This window comes from Alosa alosa, chromosome 5 (assembly GCF_017589495.1).
Source record: "Alosa alosa isolate M-15738 ecotype Scorff River chromosome 5, AALO_Geno_1.1, whole genome shotgun sequence".
In the NCBI taxonomy this organism is placed as follows: Eukaryota; Metazoa; Chordata; class Actinopteri; order Clupeiformes; family Clupeidae; genus Alosa; species Alosa alosa.
Window position 1 is genome coordinate 36,150,160 of NC_063193.1, and position 16,975 is coordinate 36,167,134.

Consider the following 16,975-nt stretch of genomic DNA (forward strand, 5'->3'; position numbering starts at 1 on the left):
GTCCATTTTTCGGTTCCAGCAGCCAACAACCTCAGAACTGACCCTTCAGGCCTCTCAGGAGGCACTGGCCTTCTAACCTAGCGACCACCATAGCAACCAGCATGATTGCCCTAGCAACCAGCATAGCAACCACGTTATTTATGCGTTTTAGCTTATTGGATGTTGCGTTAATGCAGATAACTTTTGATCCGTGTGCCCGATTTTCATAAATGAGGTACCGTTGGAATCCTTGGATGAGGCCGAGTTCCATGCCCCTGATCAAACCCACTCTTAAAATTCTAGTTTTCATCTGTAGTCCCTTGGCAGGTCAACACATCTTCACATTACATTAATACAAAGAATGGAAGAAAGATTTAAAAGAATGGAAGAAAGATTTAAAAGCAAATTAAGAAAGAAGAAAGATAAAAATAAAAAATACAAAATAAAGATAAAAAATAAAGAAGGGCAGTGTCTAGGATGAGGGAAACTAGATACTGCAGTTTTGATTGTTTTTAATCCATCTCTTGAGTGTGGTTTTAAATGATAGATAGCTGCTGCTCTCTCTGAGTTCAATAGGAAGGCAGTTCCAATATTTTGAGGCCTGTACTAAGAAGACTGTTTGGCAAACTTACTGCGTCTGTACTGTGCGACACAGTTGCCCCTGGTGGCTGCCCTAGTTGCCCTAGTTGCCCCTGGTGGCTGCCCTAGTTGCCCTATTCTCCCCTGGTGGAAAAATGTGAAAAACTGACAAAATTAAATAAATTGTATTAAGTAATGATATGGCAGTGGTGAATGCTGATAGGCTTTTTATCTAGTGTTTTTAAGGTTTGTTTATAAAGGGTTTCTATTGGTGTAAGAGTTGTCATGTTTGCTTGGGACCAGCTTGTGAGACAGTATAATACTGAATGTGGAAAAAGATCATGGCATGCATAAAAAGTTTGGCTGCCTCTGTTGTTAGATATCCCTGCTGAAAAAAACAGCTAGAAACCAGCTTATGCTGGTAGCTGGTTTTAGCTGGTTTAAGCTGGTCTTTGCTGGTTTTCTTTCAGCTCTTGCTGGTCTTTGCTGGTGTAGCTGGTTGGACCACCAGCTGGATATGCTGGCGTGACCAACTGAGGAAGCTGGTCATGCTGGTTTGACCAGCCTATTGTGTGGGATACAGCTGGTGTAAGATGGTCATGCTGGTGACCAGCCTGCCAAGCTTGACATGGTTGGTGTAAGATGGTCATGCTGGTTTGACCAACATAAGCTGTCACGGCCAGTTAAACCAGCAGTGTAGACCAGCAACACCAGCTAAAATGACCAGCTTGAGGTGGTACGACAAGCAAAACCAGCTGAATTACCATCATAAGCTGGGAAAACCAGCTGAAGGTATGTTTTCGCAAGAGATTTGCTGGTCTAGCTGGTCAACCATCATAGGGTGGTCAAACAAGCTGGTCAACAAGCTGGTCAACCAGCAAACCACCTTTAGCTGGTCAGGCTGTTTTTTCAGTAGGGATGGCCTTATGTGTCTAAAGTTAGCCAGATTATATGTGATAGTATTAGCCACCTTTTTAACATGCTTTTTAAAAGTTAGAGTCTAAAATGATACCAAGGTATTTAAAATAAGGCGCAAGCATGAGTTTCTCCTTCAATATAAACATCAGCCTGCTGTGCACTTGAGGATTTTTAGAGAAGAATACAGACTGTTGTATTAATTTTGAGATGTAGATATGACCTTTTCAGCCAGTCAGAAACACGGAGCAGTGCTTCAGTTAGTTTAGTTGCAGCCTGCTGAAAAAGTAGAAACACTTTTTTCTACTTTAGACACAGACAACTCAGATAATGACTCCTCTTTGCAATGTCAAGGCATTCCCATCCAAAACTACACAGCCATGAACCAACTGTTTAAACACAACTATCAGGTGTGAAGACACTCGGGTGCTTAACTGTAAACTCAACAATCAGCAGAGGTGGAAAAAGTACGAAAATATTGTACTCAAGTAAAGGTACCAATACTTTGATGAAATATTACTCAAGTACAAGTTAAAATACCGATCTGAAAATGTACTCAAGTAAAAGTAAAAAAAGTAGTTCATTTAAAATGTACTTTAAGTAAAAACTTAGTTACTTTTTTTTTTTTTTTTGGTACCAGAACAACCAGTTTTACCAGAGACTTTCTAATGAGGAGACACAGCACTCAAAAAATCCTCCATAGTGATGCATGGGGTTAGTTTGTAACGCCAATATGGCAGTTGTCTACACATATCACAACCCTTCCGCAGCAAAACGTCAACATGTGAATACATTGAGCCAATCATGTGGTGTGTTGTGAATACATTGAGCCAATCATGTGGTGTGCTGTGAAGACATCGTGCCAATCATCTGTTGTGATCTCGCCGCTGGAGCAAGATTGGTGTCGTGAAGCCTTACGCTGCGCATTTCTGCCGAAATAGATGCCTGATAAGTGCCCAAAAGCGTTGCAATATGGCGCCGAAAGTGGAGGTACTTGCCTAAAAGGACTTTGGTCCTAGCTCGAGTTGCTGCAGCCAGCAGCTAAGGCAGCCATGTTCATGCTCCCAGTGTGTAGCGCTGTAGCTGCAGCAACTCAAGCTAGGTAAAACCGATTGTTTCAGTTTTGTTCATACCGACAGTACTCAGTGATGTTGAGAAATGTCAAAAATGTCAAAAATCACCGGAGTTCTCCTTTAAGTTTGAGCAGTAGTTGATTTTCAAAGTTAGTTGCACTCATCCTTGGTCGCTTTGCAGTGAACAGTAATCCAGCACAACTGAAAAGCCCCTCACAGGCAGCTGAGGCAGGCAGGCCAATGTTGAGTTGCAAAGAGTGGTAACACTTTATTTTAATGTGTCACTGTTACAGTGTACCTACCTAATTAGGTCCAGTGGTACAACCTGTGTAACAACATGTACTATCAGGTACTATCATTGTACTTGCATTATGTATTTGTGGGTACCTACATATAGTTGTTACATTGTAATACTGAGTGCTTTTACAAAACTTTGCCAATTTGCCTAAATTTTCATCAGAGGCAAAGAGCTGACCTGAGACCTGCTGGATGGGGTAAATCGGGTCATGATAGATGATATACAAAGCATGCTTAGCTCCAGTCAAGGCCTCATTGTCTTCAGTGTACATGTAACAGCTGTGCTGCTACAACCTTGTTACTCTTTGATACAGTGGAATAAACTGGAACAGGTCTTTTCTTGGAACAGGTCTACTAATTCACATGTACTGTGTGGTGTAACACGTTTCAACACATCAATTACAGGATGTATATATGTAGATGTAAGTACTTAACTGGTACACTTTATTTTAATGGGTTTATTCCACTGTATCAAAAGAGTAATAAATGTGTACCACAGTTGATACATGTACTACAGTATGTAGGGTAATGGCAGACATGTTCCAAGACACCAATGACACAACATACATGTAATATGTAATTGTAAGTACTTAACTGGTACACTTCATTTTAATGGGTTTATGCCACTGTATCAAAGAGCAATAAGTGTGTACCAACACAGTTGATATATGTACTATGTAGTGAATTAGTAGACCTGTTCCAAGACATCGAAGACATAACATACATGTCATATGTACATGTAAGTAATTAACTGGTACACTTAATAGGTTCATTCCACTGTATCAAAGAGTAACAAGGTTGTAGCAGCAAAGCTGTTACATGTACTGAAGACAATGAGGCCTTGACTGGAGCTAAGAATGCTTTGTATATCAAATCTATCATGACCAGATTTACCCCATCCAGCAGGTCTCAGGTCAGCTCTTTGCCTCTGATGAAAATTTAGACAAATTGGCAAAGTTTTGTAAAAGCACTCAGTATTACAATGTAACATCTATATGTAGGTACCCACAAATACATAATGCAAGTACAATGATAGTACCTGATAGTACATGTTGTTACACAGGTTGTACCACTGTACCTAATTAGGTAGGTACACTGTAACAGCGACACATTAAAATAAAGTGTTACCAAAAAAGTTTTTTTTAGTTTGGAAACGAGCAGAAGGTTCAGCAGATTAAAGGGCGTCGAACTGGGGGGGAAAGTGGGAAGTATAGGGCCCCAATGGAGGAGAGGGCCCTTGAAAAGTGGAATACAGGGGGCACAACATTTTCAGCAGGCATTAGTAATAACTCAGGTAATCCACACATAAAAAACAACTCCATAAGTAGAGTCATGTGTAATGAAGTGGAATAACACAGGGGAAAAGTATTGAACACGCTAAGAAAAAGCACTAAGGCAAGGAAAGGGAAGGAACGAGCTGGAATCTGTAAGTAGTTAGAGCAGGGGTGGGCAAACTGCGGCCCGCGGGCCGGATTTGGCCCGCCAAGCACTTTCATCCGGCCCGCCGAGCATTTCATTTGGTTATCAGGCTGCTCAGGGCTATTTTTTCCTGCAATAGACGGCGTTGGTTAGCTTTACTGCAAACTGCTTTTCACTCTCCTTAGAGAACGTTTACAATGTCAATGTCAAAACATCATGTTAAATAGAGAGAACATTATGTTAAACTAAGTTAACTCTTAGTTATCTCCTTTGCAGCAGATTTAACGTGAACATTATGCGATCCATTTAATTGGGAACGCGTCTGCACTCACGAGAGGGAGAGAGAGCCGCAGGTTCCAGCTGGCTTGTCAATGTCAATCGATCATTGATATCTCCTTATAATAAAAAATCATGAAGGCAACAGTATTTCCCACTACTGACCATTTAAAAACTGTGAGAGGACCCAGCCGTAGGTACAGCACTAGCCATAGCGGAGCAGGCAGAAGATCCTTGAGAAATAAACGTGAATTAAAGCGACTGCACAATTTATACATTTGTTAAACAGCATAAAATTAGCAGTATTTTTAAGCAAGTAGTATTTTAAAATTAAAATAAATACTTTTCATACTAAATTGTACGCTATAAAAAATGTGTGTGTGTGGGGGGGGGGGATGTTGTGCGGCCCGCCGGCCAATTTTAAAAACCCAATGTGGCCCTTGAGCCAAAAAGTTTGCGAGTAGTTAGAGAGTAGTTATCCTTTCTATCTGCACAAATTAATACAAATTAATATACCGGTAAGCTTGGTTAGTAGCCTACATATTGATGGGCTATAAAAAGGTTTTTCATTACCAAGGTGTCACACAAGAAACATTTCATGATGGATAAAAGCAAAAAGCTCTCCCAAGACCTTTGCAACCTTATTGTTGCAAAACATATCAATGAAACTGGTTACAGATGCATTTCAAAACTTCAGAATCTTCCAGTAAGCAGCATGGGAGCCATTATCTGCAAGTGGAAGGAACATCACTGCATCATCAACCGGCCATGCACAGGATCTCCTCGCAATATTTCTTGACCAGGGTGTCAGAAGGATAGTCAATTCCAAGAGCCGAGGACCACTCGGAGAAAGCTCCAGACAGACTGGAAGGCAGCCAATTCAATTAAATTCAATTAAACAGTTCTGGAAGTAACTAAAGATCAGGATTGACAAGAGGGACCCCTGGAATCTGTTTAGAACAATGGGCCAAAATCACACCTGTTACTGCGACTAATACGTTTTGTCATACAGGAAATGTCTTGAAGCTGTCATTACAAACAAAGGCTTTTCCACAAAGTATTGAAGAAATTTCAGTAGGCACGTTCAATACTTTTTTCCTGTGTCATTCCACTTTATTACACATAACTCTTATGTTTGGATTTTTTATATGTATGTTAATAAAATGTGTGGTGAACATTTCGAAAAGACTCACTGGAAATTTAGGCTAATTACTGAAAAAAAAAACATTTAAGCGTTCAATACTTATTTCCACCATATATTTATTTTACCTGAATATTTTAACTTCCAAATTAAATGCCAAAATGAATGTCAGACGAAATTTAAAGTTTGACTGACTGGATTTTGTATACAACATAGTGAAAACTGTCTAAGGTCACTCTCACTCTCCCTTGCCAAAGAGCTAAATGGTTTAGTCCGCCTGCTCGATTCATAAGGTAGTCTATCTTTTGTTTATTTAGTTAAGCATCGCTAGTAGGCCTAGTCTGGACCGCTAATTGTTGTACTGCTGGTGCAATGTCTTTCTCCAAGAAAGCCAAGTTAGGTTACCAAAAACAAAGGCCAAGGACTTAGAAAGAGTAATTCATGCATTTGTTACATCCCGGTTAGATTATTGCAACTCCCTCTATCTTGGTCTCCCCCAGTACCAACTTTCTCGTCTGCAATTGGTACAAAATGCAGCTGCTAGGATGCTTACTGGCACCAAGAAATACCAACACATCACCCCTGTTCTGGCCTCCTTACACTGGCTCCCCATTAGCTTTAGGGTCCACTTCAAAGTCCTTCTGATTGTTTATAAGGCACTGCATGGGTTGGCTCCCTCATATATTTCAGACCTCCTCCATCCCCTCTCAGCATCCAGGTCCCTTAGATCTGCCGACAAGGGTCTTCTCTCTGTGGCCCGCACCCGCCTCAAGCAAAGAGGCGATAGAGCTTTTGCGGTAGCAGCCCCACGTCTGTGGAATTGTCTGCCCCCAGATGTTAGACTGTCTCCCTCCATCACCACTTTTAAATCAAGACTAAAGACCCACCTTTACTCCTTGGCCTTCCCTGCTTCCTAGCTGTCCATCTCTCTCCTCTCTTCTTCATATTCAAGTGTCTTCTGTACTGTTGCTATTTATTTGTTTAGGGCTGTCTATTTGTCTATTGTATTTCTGTATTTGTCTTGCTTCTCTCTGTGCTTGCCTTTTATATTTTGCTTGTTCTGATTTGCTTTTATTTTCTATTTTTAGCCATATCCTCTGTACAGCACTTTGGTCAGTGGAAACTGTTTTAAATGTGCTCTATAAATTACATTTATTTACTAAATTTACATTAAAATGAGGAGAAACAACTGCTAATAAACTTCTTTCCAAAGAAAGGTGAGCACAAACGTCAAAACAGGAAATCCCATGGTGTTTGCTTGAATATCTCCGGAATCATTAGTGCTAAAAGGAACTGAGACAACCCATTGAAATAGCGGAAAATACATACACATGTAATCTGATGCATCTCGTGATCCAGCTCCATCTCCATCACTTCCAGAAAGACTGCATGGCGCCAGCTTGATTCACGTCCTGTTGTAGGCTAGTCTACATGATCATTATCACTAGGCTAGTGGTTTAGGTGATTTTTTTCTCTCCCTTTCCGTTTTCGTTAGTCTTAACTTTTATTTTTACTCAAGGATAGGATTTTTGATGTAGCGAAGTACAATACTTCACTCAAAATGTAATCAAGTAAAATTGAAAATACCAATTTTATAAACTACTTAAAAAATACAAAATACACAGAAAAATTACTCAATACAGTAACGTGAGTAAATGTATTTCGTTACTTTCCACCTCTGACAATCAGTCCTAAACACTGGGCAACAGGTGAGCCTTGTCCTAAACACAGGTGAGCCCTTGTCCAAGCACTGAACAGGTGAGCCTTGTCCTAAACACTGGGCAACAGGTGAGCCTTGTCCTAAGCACAGGGCAACAGGTGAGCCAACAGTGTGCAACAGGTGAGCCCTTGTCCTAAACACTGTGTCATGTTTGGTCCTCAATATACAGGTCTGGTCTTATGTGTGTGTGTGTGTGTGTGTGTGTGTGTGTGTGTGTGTGTGTGTGTAGGTATCTGATCACATCTCCTCGGCTGGTGCGGCTGGATGCAGTGGAGACGGTGGTAGTGCAGGTGTTTGACGAGCAGGACGCCACCGTGCAGCTGCACCTGAAGAAGTCCCTGGCCGCAGGGGACACTCAGTATGCCACGGAGACCGTCCAGCTCAACGCAGAGAACAGCTACCAAGCGGCCGCCAACATGCGGGTGAGCTAAGCACACAACTGCTAACATGCGGCCGCCAACATGCGGGTAAGCTAAGCACACAACTGCTAACATGCGGGTGAGCTAAGCACATAACTGCTAACATGCGGGTGAGCTAAGCACATAACTGCCGACATGCGGGTGAGATGAGGTGCCCACTCTGCTATTTCTCCCATATGTTATTGTGCCCACTTTGTGATACGTTATTGTGCCCACTCTGTGATACGTTATTGTGCCCACTTTGTAATACGTTATTGTGCCCACTTTGTGATACGTTATTGTGCTGCACTCTGCTATTTCTCCCATCCGTTATTCTCCTATACATACGTTATTCTCCCATACATACATTATTCATACGTTATTCTCCCATACGTTTTTCATACGTTATTCTCCCATACATACGTTATTCTCCCATACGTTATTCATACGTTATTCTCCTATACGTTATTCTCCCATACATACGTTATTCTCCCATACGTTATTGTGCTGCACTGTGCTATTTCTCTAGTAGGTAGTGGTTAAGGAGCTGGGCTAGCGTGCAGTAGCCGGAAAGTTGTCAGTTCAATTCCCGGCTTTCACCGTTGTGCCCTTGAGCAAGGCACTTAACCCCAAGTTGCTCCGGGGACAATGTGATCCCTTGTAATATAGCTGACATAATGTAAGTCACTTTGGTCAAGAAGTGTCTGCTAAATGTAATGTAATGTAAAATACTGAATAGTAAATACATTTTAACTGAACGCCAATGTTTTCGACGGCCGTTGCTTCGCTCAGACCTTATTTGAACCGTATTACCAAAAACTCCATTCATTTTCCCATAGAGATTTTTTTCTTACGAACCAGGAAGCGTTAAAATGCTAATACTAAAATTGTCATTTCCCTTCAGTACGTCGTCTGGGTTTTCGGTATATTCACAGGTTTTCTCAGGCCAAATTTTACCTGTCCAATCAGCGCACAGAGGGAGTGGCTGAGAACGATAACGTTGAGGTTGTGTGCTAGTTTGAGTATGACATACGTCACGACTAAACATTAGCGATTGGCAATGGCACACCAGAGTGGCTTTGGGCAGATCCAATAGTTTTAAACTTCAACGGAGTACCTAGCCTGGGTGCCAGCCGAACTTAGTTCCGCCCACAACATTTGAGGTCGGGAAGTTCGGTCTGGCATTGCTCCGTTGTGGAGCAACTATGCTCGCCCCAAATCTGGCAGACCAATCAAATCAGGCTTTACGATGATGGACAGGTGAGCAACAGCGCCTCGTCTATCACGTCATCTGAGCACGCTTAGGTTGATTATGTTTGCAACAAAAAGGAGACAGATGGCTTCTAAGACCCCATATGGAAAATGCATATTATTTCAATGAGGTTTTATCACTGAAAACGATTTTTTCTGAAAACTTTGGTTGAGATGTGGGAAAACTGGTGGTTTCACTTTCATCAAGGGAAAACAGCGTGTTGCATTGTGACATGTTGTTCCCTCGTTCATTTGAAATCTCTTACCACCTGTTCGAGGGATTTGCGACAGCCTTTACCAGCTGTTTATTACATGTTTGTAGCATATCAGTGTTCAACAGAATTATTTTTAAAAACGGAGGGGATATAGGCTATCAGTTTTTGTCCTAATAGCCTACCCTACTACGTATCTCTTAGATTTCGTTAATGAGTGTTGTAGGAGATATTGACGGCCCAATAACAGAAAACAGGCATTTATGGAGAAGAAGGATGGTTTGTGTGGTCTTCCTACATCTCACGGTAAGTTGCTCAGATTGGTTAGGTCTATCCAATTGAGTGCAGAGGCATTCCCCCCCCTGTATCACCCAATAATTACGTCCTAATGGAGCAGTATCATGTAGTGTTTTGAGTAACCCACTGGTGTCTTAGTAGTCAGTTCTGTAAGAGTTGGCGATTAGTAATGCCTATAGAATGAGATCCTATGTTGATTGGTTATGCCTGTTTTGCTGCCACCGCTCTGTGCTGTTTATTAAATGAAGCTACTAGTTTCATGCAAGCTGCGTCTCCATGCTGCATCTCTGATAAAAAGTAACATACACAACATATCAGACTCATATTCTGACTAGAATTGAGTATGGCTACGTCAGGCTATCATAATCCAAGATCTCAACCAAAATGTAAGGAAGATATCAAGGCTTTTTTGTCAGGGCATGCACTGTTCACCTCTGTGTTTAAGTGTGTTTAATGCTGCTAATGTGTTTAAGTGTGTTTAATGCTCCCGATGTTTCTGTTCACCTCTGTGTATAAGTGTTTTTAATGTTCCTGATGTGTTTACATGTGTTTAATGCTCCTGATGTGTTTAAGTGTGTTTAATGCTCCTGATGTGTTTAAGTGTGTTTAAGTGTGTTTAATGCTCCTGATGTGTTTAAGTGTGTTTAATGCTGTTTTAATGTTTAAGATGTGTTTAAGTGTGTTTAATGCTCCTGATGTGTTTAAGTGTGTTTAAGTGTGTTTAATGCTCCTGATGTGTTTAAGTGTGTTTAAGTGTGTTTAATGCTCCTGATGTTGCCCACAGATCGTCTCCAAGGACTTCCCGTCTGATGTCACCCATGTGTACCTCCACGCTGTGGGCAGCGGCATTAACCAGCACGAGAGAATGCCCATCTCCCGTGACAACGGACTCCTCTTCATCCAGACTGACAAGCCTCTATACACACCTGAGCAGTCGGGTACTTACTCCACACACACACACACACGCACACGCACACGTACACTCACACTCACACTCACACTCACACTCACACTCACACGCACACACACACACAAATACATACACAATTCACCTATGTAGCTATACACCATTGCTACACACACACTCACCTGGCCAGCCAAATCTAAGCATACATACTTCACACAATAATACATCAAAGCCATCCATGTCATTTAAATGAAATTAGCAAACAAAATATACCATATTATTTAACATTTAATACTATTTTGCCTAGATGAATACATCTCATTGTAAATTGTAAATACTTGACTTCATTCGTCATTCTAACCTTTCTCTTTGTGTGTGTGTGCAGTGAAAGTGAGGGTCTTCTCCCTGAGTGAAGAGCTGAAACCAGCCAGGAGAAAAGTCACTCTCACATTTCGGGCAAGTAACGCATCAATAGATATGCTGTTGGACTACTCTATAACACATCAGTGCTGTTGGACTACTCTATGACACATCAGTACTGTTGGACTAGACTATAACACATCAGTACTGTAGTGTAGTGTGTAGTGTGTGGTGTAGTGTAGTGTTCAGTGCACATCAATAGATATGCTGTTGGTGTGTGTGTGTGTGTGTGTGTGTGTGAGTGTGTGTGAGTCTGAAGGTTTTGGGTAATCTTGTTTCTGTAGGACCCTGATGCCGTGAAAGTGGACATTGTGGACCTGGAGGATGTTAGTGGGATCATATCGATGCTGCACCCTTTTAAAATACCCCTCAAGCCAAAGTAAGGAGCCCCCCCCCCCACACACACACACACACACACACTAGTGTTAATTTAGATCAGACGAGGCGAGGGAAATATGTTAGATCAACAACCTTTTTTTTTTTGACTAAGGCGAGGCGATGGCGAGGCGGCAGTAATGTCCTGAAACACTGACTAAGACTATCTTAAGATGCATTATTGTTGACCTAAAAAAGACCAGACTAAAATGTTTTGCATGAAATAAAAACTAAGATAAAATCTCTCTTCATTTTCATCTACAAAATGAGAAGACAGAATATTTAGCTGTTACGTTTTCAAAATATTCGAATGAGTTCATACTTGTAACAGCTTTCCTGTAGGCTAGTCTATGTGCTGTTGCTGCAACCCTGTGGCTGCAACACGAAACTACATGGAACAAGAACACTGGAGATTTTTGCCAGAGTTAGCAAGCTAACTACCTAAGCTTTATGCCACAATGCTATATACCCAGAAGTTGAAGCTTCTCTCATACAAGTTAACATCCCCAGAATGTCCATGCGAAAATGTTCATCATGTAATGTCAACTATTTAACTAGTTAGACTGATGATGCAAAATAAGCTAATATGGAAAGTTAAGCTAGCAAGTTAGCTATGGCTAAGATGGAGAGTCTGTTTGGGGAATGTGTTGTGTTTGGTATATATAGCCATCTAGCTTGGGGAGTAAAACATTAATACTTTGGTCTCGACAGTGTTTCTCAAACTTTTTCAGTTTCAGGACCACTTAACTAACCCTAGCTAAAAAAAAAAAAAAAAAGATTAGACCTACTTCAACAGTAGCCTATAATTAGTCTACACTATAGGCTTACTCACTGAACCACCTTGCTTATTGTCTTTGCACTTTGCTTATTGTGTGGATTCATACTGTATGATTTAAACTGGCATATCTTACATAGACAGTGTTGCAGAACTGTTTTTACATACAAGTTTTTTTTTTTGGTTCAATATTGCAAACAACTCATCTATATTATATTTTACCACGTCTGCTCGCGGACCACTTGGGATAACTTACGGACACTAGTGATTTCCTGACCACACTTTGAGAAACACTGGTCTCTGAATATGACAGTGGTCAGTCGAATCTTTTACTGTCTATGGTCAAATCCCAGCCGAGCTATAACTGTAGCTTCGACTTACCTGTGCATGTAAACATACTGACTGACAAAATGACTGACAGAATTAGTAATTATAACAGACGAGTAGCCCTGTGGACACACAATATTGTTGGAAAATTGAGATGTGTGAAACACTATTTGACTCAAATGGTAATCAGAAATAATTTGTTATAAAAAAAAAGACTAAAATGTGTTGACTAAAACTGACTAAGACTAAGATACCTTTAGTTTTCTTTTGACTAAAACTAGACTAAAATGGCCGAGACTTTTAGTTGACTAAAACTTGACTAACAAAAATGATATTTGAATGACTAAATATGATAAAGACTAAAAGGACATTTCGTCACAAGACTAAGACTAAGACTAAATTAAAAATAGGTGACAAAACACCCTTTTCTACATTTCTAATCTGTAAGCATGGCTTTACCCTGACATGTCTTCTGTCAGGTCGTGTCCTGACAACTAGTCACAGTCATCTCATGCTAGTGTTCTATACAAACTATCAATGACAATGAGATATTTTTATTATTATTACTATTATTATTATAACTATTATTATTATTATTATTATTACAGTTTTTGCTTTGCTTTTGCCACACACACATATTATATATTGTTTTTTTCAGCAAAGTCTAGGTTATCCAGATCTGCCATCATTTCATGTATTAGTACTAGCATTGATTTTATTTTTGATAATCATATTATAAAAATTCTTATATTTTGACCTGTATCTCACCACAGCAAGCTCATAGCTCTACATGCATTTCATGTGTGTGTAGGGCTGACTGTCCTGAAACGGGCAATATAATTGTCATGTTGGAGGGATACTCTGGGGCTGAGCAATTTACAGAAATATGTGGTGTGTGATTTACGGAAATAAATGCCATTTTTTTTAGCAATGAAAAATGACCATTCTCGCTCCATATCTGTGACACGAACTGATCTGACCTGACTTGACCCAAGTTTGCCTGTTAGCATGTGTGACTATGGTGTATGCACTCATGATGATTCTCAACTTTTTACTGCATTGGCATGAACAAAGTAAAGGCAAAAAAGGTGTTTCTTTGTTGAACAAATTGGGATGCAATGTGAGCCTTGAATTGGATGCCATGCAGGAATTTGCTAGGATCTCAAAACCGGATTATGAACATGTTTTGCCATAGAGAAACCACGATAAGCGTTGTATTATAAACATGCTTTGCCACAAAACAGACAAAAAGCGTGAGGTAAGTCCAGCTGTATGAAGTTATTATTTTGCTGTCACTTCGTCTGTTTTATAACCCAGAAGGATGTATTTGGTATCAAATTATAGCTCTGTGTCTCCTCTTTCATCTAACATGCGTGGCATATATATCGATCACGGGTCCGCGGTAATTACTCGAGTAATGGGTGTGCAGCGTTGGTTTTTTTTACATGGCGTTATTATTTTGCAGTCACTTCGTCTGTTTTCATAAGCCAGTACCAATGGATAGCCCTGTTTCTCATCTTTCATCTGATATGCTTGCCATATCTATCGCGATCCATGGATCGATGTAATTCAAGCGAGTAATGGAGTGCGCAGGTAAGCGCGAGAAGTATAGACTGTAAGCGCAGAGAAGTATAGACTGTAAATATGATGCAATTTGATTTAATTTCATGATTTTGTTTTATTTTCATACTTGATCGTACAGACAAGTGCGTAGTGTCTTTGGAAAGCCCCACTTCTTCTCTGTCATGAAGAAAGGGTGTGTTTTTTGACGCACTTTGCGTCAATCGGGTTCTAAGGGTTAAAGGTTAGGGGTGTGAAAGTGTGATGTGTTGTCGTGTCTTTAAAGGTTCGGGGTGTGGAAGTGTGATGTGTTGTCGTGTCTTTAAAGGTTCGGGGTGTGAAAGTGTGATGTGTTATTTGTGTCTTTAAAGGTTGGGTGTGGAAGTGTGATGTGTTGTGCGTGTCTTTAAAGGTTCGGGGTGTGGAAGTGTGATGTGTTGTCGTGTCTTTAAAGGTTCGGGGTGTGGAAGTGTGATGTGTTGTCGTGTCTTTAAAGGTTCGGGGTGTGGAAGTGTGATGTGTTGTCGTGTCTTTAAAGGTTCGGGGTGTGGAAGATCGAGGCGTCCTACACAGATGACTTCAGCACAACTGCCTATGCTCAGTTTGAAGTCAAGGAGTATGGTAAGGCCTCACAAAAGACACACACATGCACACACACACACACACACACACACACACACACACACACACACACACACACACACACACACACAGTCGTGCACAACTGCACAGATACTGTATGTAGACATATGCACACACACACACACAAACGCTTGCACACGCACAAACATGCACGCACACACGCACACAGATAAATGTTCTATTCTGTCTCTCAGTTTTACCCAGCATCATAGTGACTATACAACCAGAGCAGCGCTACATCAGCCAAGCCAACATGGACTCCTTCAAGCTGAGCGTCACAGCCAGGTGAGTGTCACAGGAGAGCGTCACAGCCAGGTGAGTGTCACAGCCAGGTGAGTGTCACATCCAGGTGAGTATCACAGCCAGGTGAGTGTCACAGTCAGGTGAATGTCACAGTCAGGTGAGTGTCACAGGAGAGTGTCACAGCCAGGTGAGTGTCACAGCCAGGTGAGTGTCACAGCCAGGTGAGCGTCACAGGTGAGTGTCACAGCCAGGTGAGTGTCACAGCCAGGTGAGTGTCACAGCCAGGTGAGTCTCACAGGTGAGCGTCACAGGTGAGTGTCACAGCCAGGTGAGTATCACAGCCAGGTGAGTGTCACAGCTGAGTGGATCATATGAGAGGCACATGCAAACACAAATGCACATATGTGATAAGAGACAGAGAGCTCCACATGTGATAATAGACACAGAGAGCTCCACATGTGATAATAGACAGAGAGAGCTCCACATGTGATAATAGACACCTAGAGCTCCACATGTGATAATAGACACAGAGAGCTCCACATGTGATAATAGACAGAGAGCTCCACATGTGATAATAGACAGAGAGCTCCTCCACATGTGATAATAGAGCTCCACATGTGATAATAGACAGAGAGCTCCACATGTGATAACAGACAGAGAGCTCCTCCACATGTGATAATAGAGCTCCACATGTGATAACAGACAGACAGTTCCACATGTGATAATAGACAGAGAGCTCCACATGTGATAATAGAAAGAGAGCTCCACATGTGATGATAGACAGAGAGCTCCACATGTGATAATAGACACAGAGAGCTCCACATGTGATAATAGACACCTAGAGCTCCACATGTGATGATAGACACAGAGAGTTAACCGTGACACATGTATCCACATATGAGTTTAAACTTGTGTGCGTGTGTGTGTGTCTGTGTGTGTGCGTGTCTGTGTGTGCCTGTGTATGTGTGTGTGTGTGTGTGTGTGTGTGCCTGTGTGACTGTGACTTCCTCCAGGTATGCTCATGGAGCCCCTGTGCAGCAAGCCTATGTGATGAGCAGGTTTGGCTACATCTCAGGAGAGAGCACAGTCATCCTACCCAGGACCAGCAGGACTGTGGAGGTAGCGCATGGCCACAACGCATGCATGCATACCCCAAGACGCGCCGCCTCGCATTGCCGCGCATGACCAACAGGACTGTGGAGGTAGCGCTTATAGCCACAACGCGCATGCGCCGCAAGCCGCGGCGCCAACGCCGCCGCCGCACATGACCAGCAGGACTGTGGAGGTAGCGCATAGCCACAGCACGCACACACGCACATATTACCGGTAGTCAGCTGGAAAACTTGTTTTAAAGGTTGGACCCCTTAAAAAAGTATATTTTGCATTTTTGGTATCTAGTGAACATTTCCGGATGATTAAATGAAGGCAGTGGCAAATTTTTATTGGCATATTTCCAAAATGGCAGCCAAAAGAGTCGGATGGAAAACAAGAATAAAATATCTCCACACCTAATGGGTCAATTTGGGTGGTTTGGCTATGAGATCGTAGGGGTTCTGGGATGCTGAGTCCATTTGTGGGGTGAATAAAGAGGTTGGGGGTCAAATTCATATTGTAATGGTATATGGTGTGTGTACCCTGTAGCCTCGTTTTGGTTTACAATTGTCGCCATGTGACTGAGGCAAATTGTACTTGAACTGAACTGAATTGCTTGATCGTTCTCCCCTACTGCCTATGAAGTCAGTCCTGTGTGTGTGTCACTAGTGTCCGTGAAGTCAGTCTTGTGTGTGTGTGTGTGTGTGTGTGTGTGTGTGTGTGTGTGTGTCATTAGTGTCAGTGAAGTCAGTCCTGTGTGTGTGTCACTAGTGTCCGTGAAGTCAGTCTTGTGTGTGTGTGTGTGTGTGTGTGTGTCGCAGCTGACTGATGGCCAGACGGAGCTCAACCTGAACATCACACAGGCCCTCGCTGACGCCAAGGATGGACCCAAAGACCTACCGCAGCTTGAGGGCACACACCTGTATGTGATGATCACAGTGGAGGAGACTACAGGTGAGTTACACCTGTATGTGATGATCACAGTGGAGGAGACTACAGGTGAGTTACACCTGTATGTGATGATCACAGTGGACTGTATGGAGCAGTGGACAGGTGAGTTACACCTGTATTTTGTCA

The 16,975-nt window shown here is 41.8% G+C and overlaps 1 protein-coding gene across 1 annotated transcript in view; it reads left to right on the top strand.

Annotated features, from left to right (window-relative positions):
- c5 (complement component 5) overlaps positions 1-16,975 on the top strand; it is a 102,791-nt gene that overhangs the window by 11,730 nt on the left and 74,086 nt on the right. The window contains exons 2-9 of the mRNA XM_048244588.1: positions 7,629-7,821; positions 10,342-10,495; positions 10,850-10,920; positions 11,169-11,263; positions 14,460-14,542; positions 14,758-14,848; positions 15,820-15,925; positions 16,720-16,852. Of these exons, the coding sequence (XP_048100545.1) occupies positions 7,629-7,821; positions 10,342-10,495; positions 10,850-10,920; positions 11,169-11,263; positions 14,460-14,542; positions 14,758-14,848; positions 15,820-15,925; positions 16,720-16,852 (926 nt within the window). The remainder of the gene's footprint in view (positions 1-7,628; positions 7,822-10,341; positions 10,496-10,849; positions 10,921-11,168; positions 11,264-14,459; positions 14,543-14,757; positions 14,849-15,819; positions 15,926-16,719; positions 16,853-16,975) is intronic.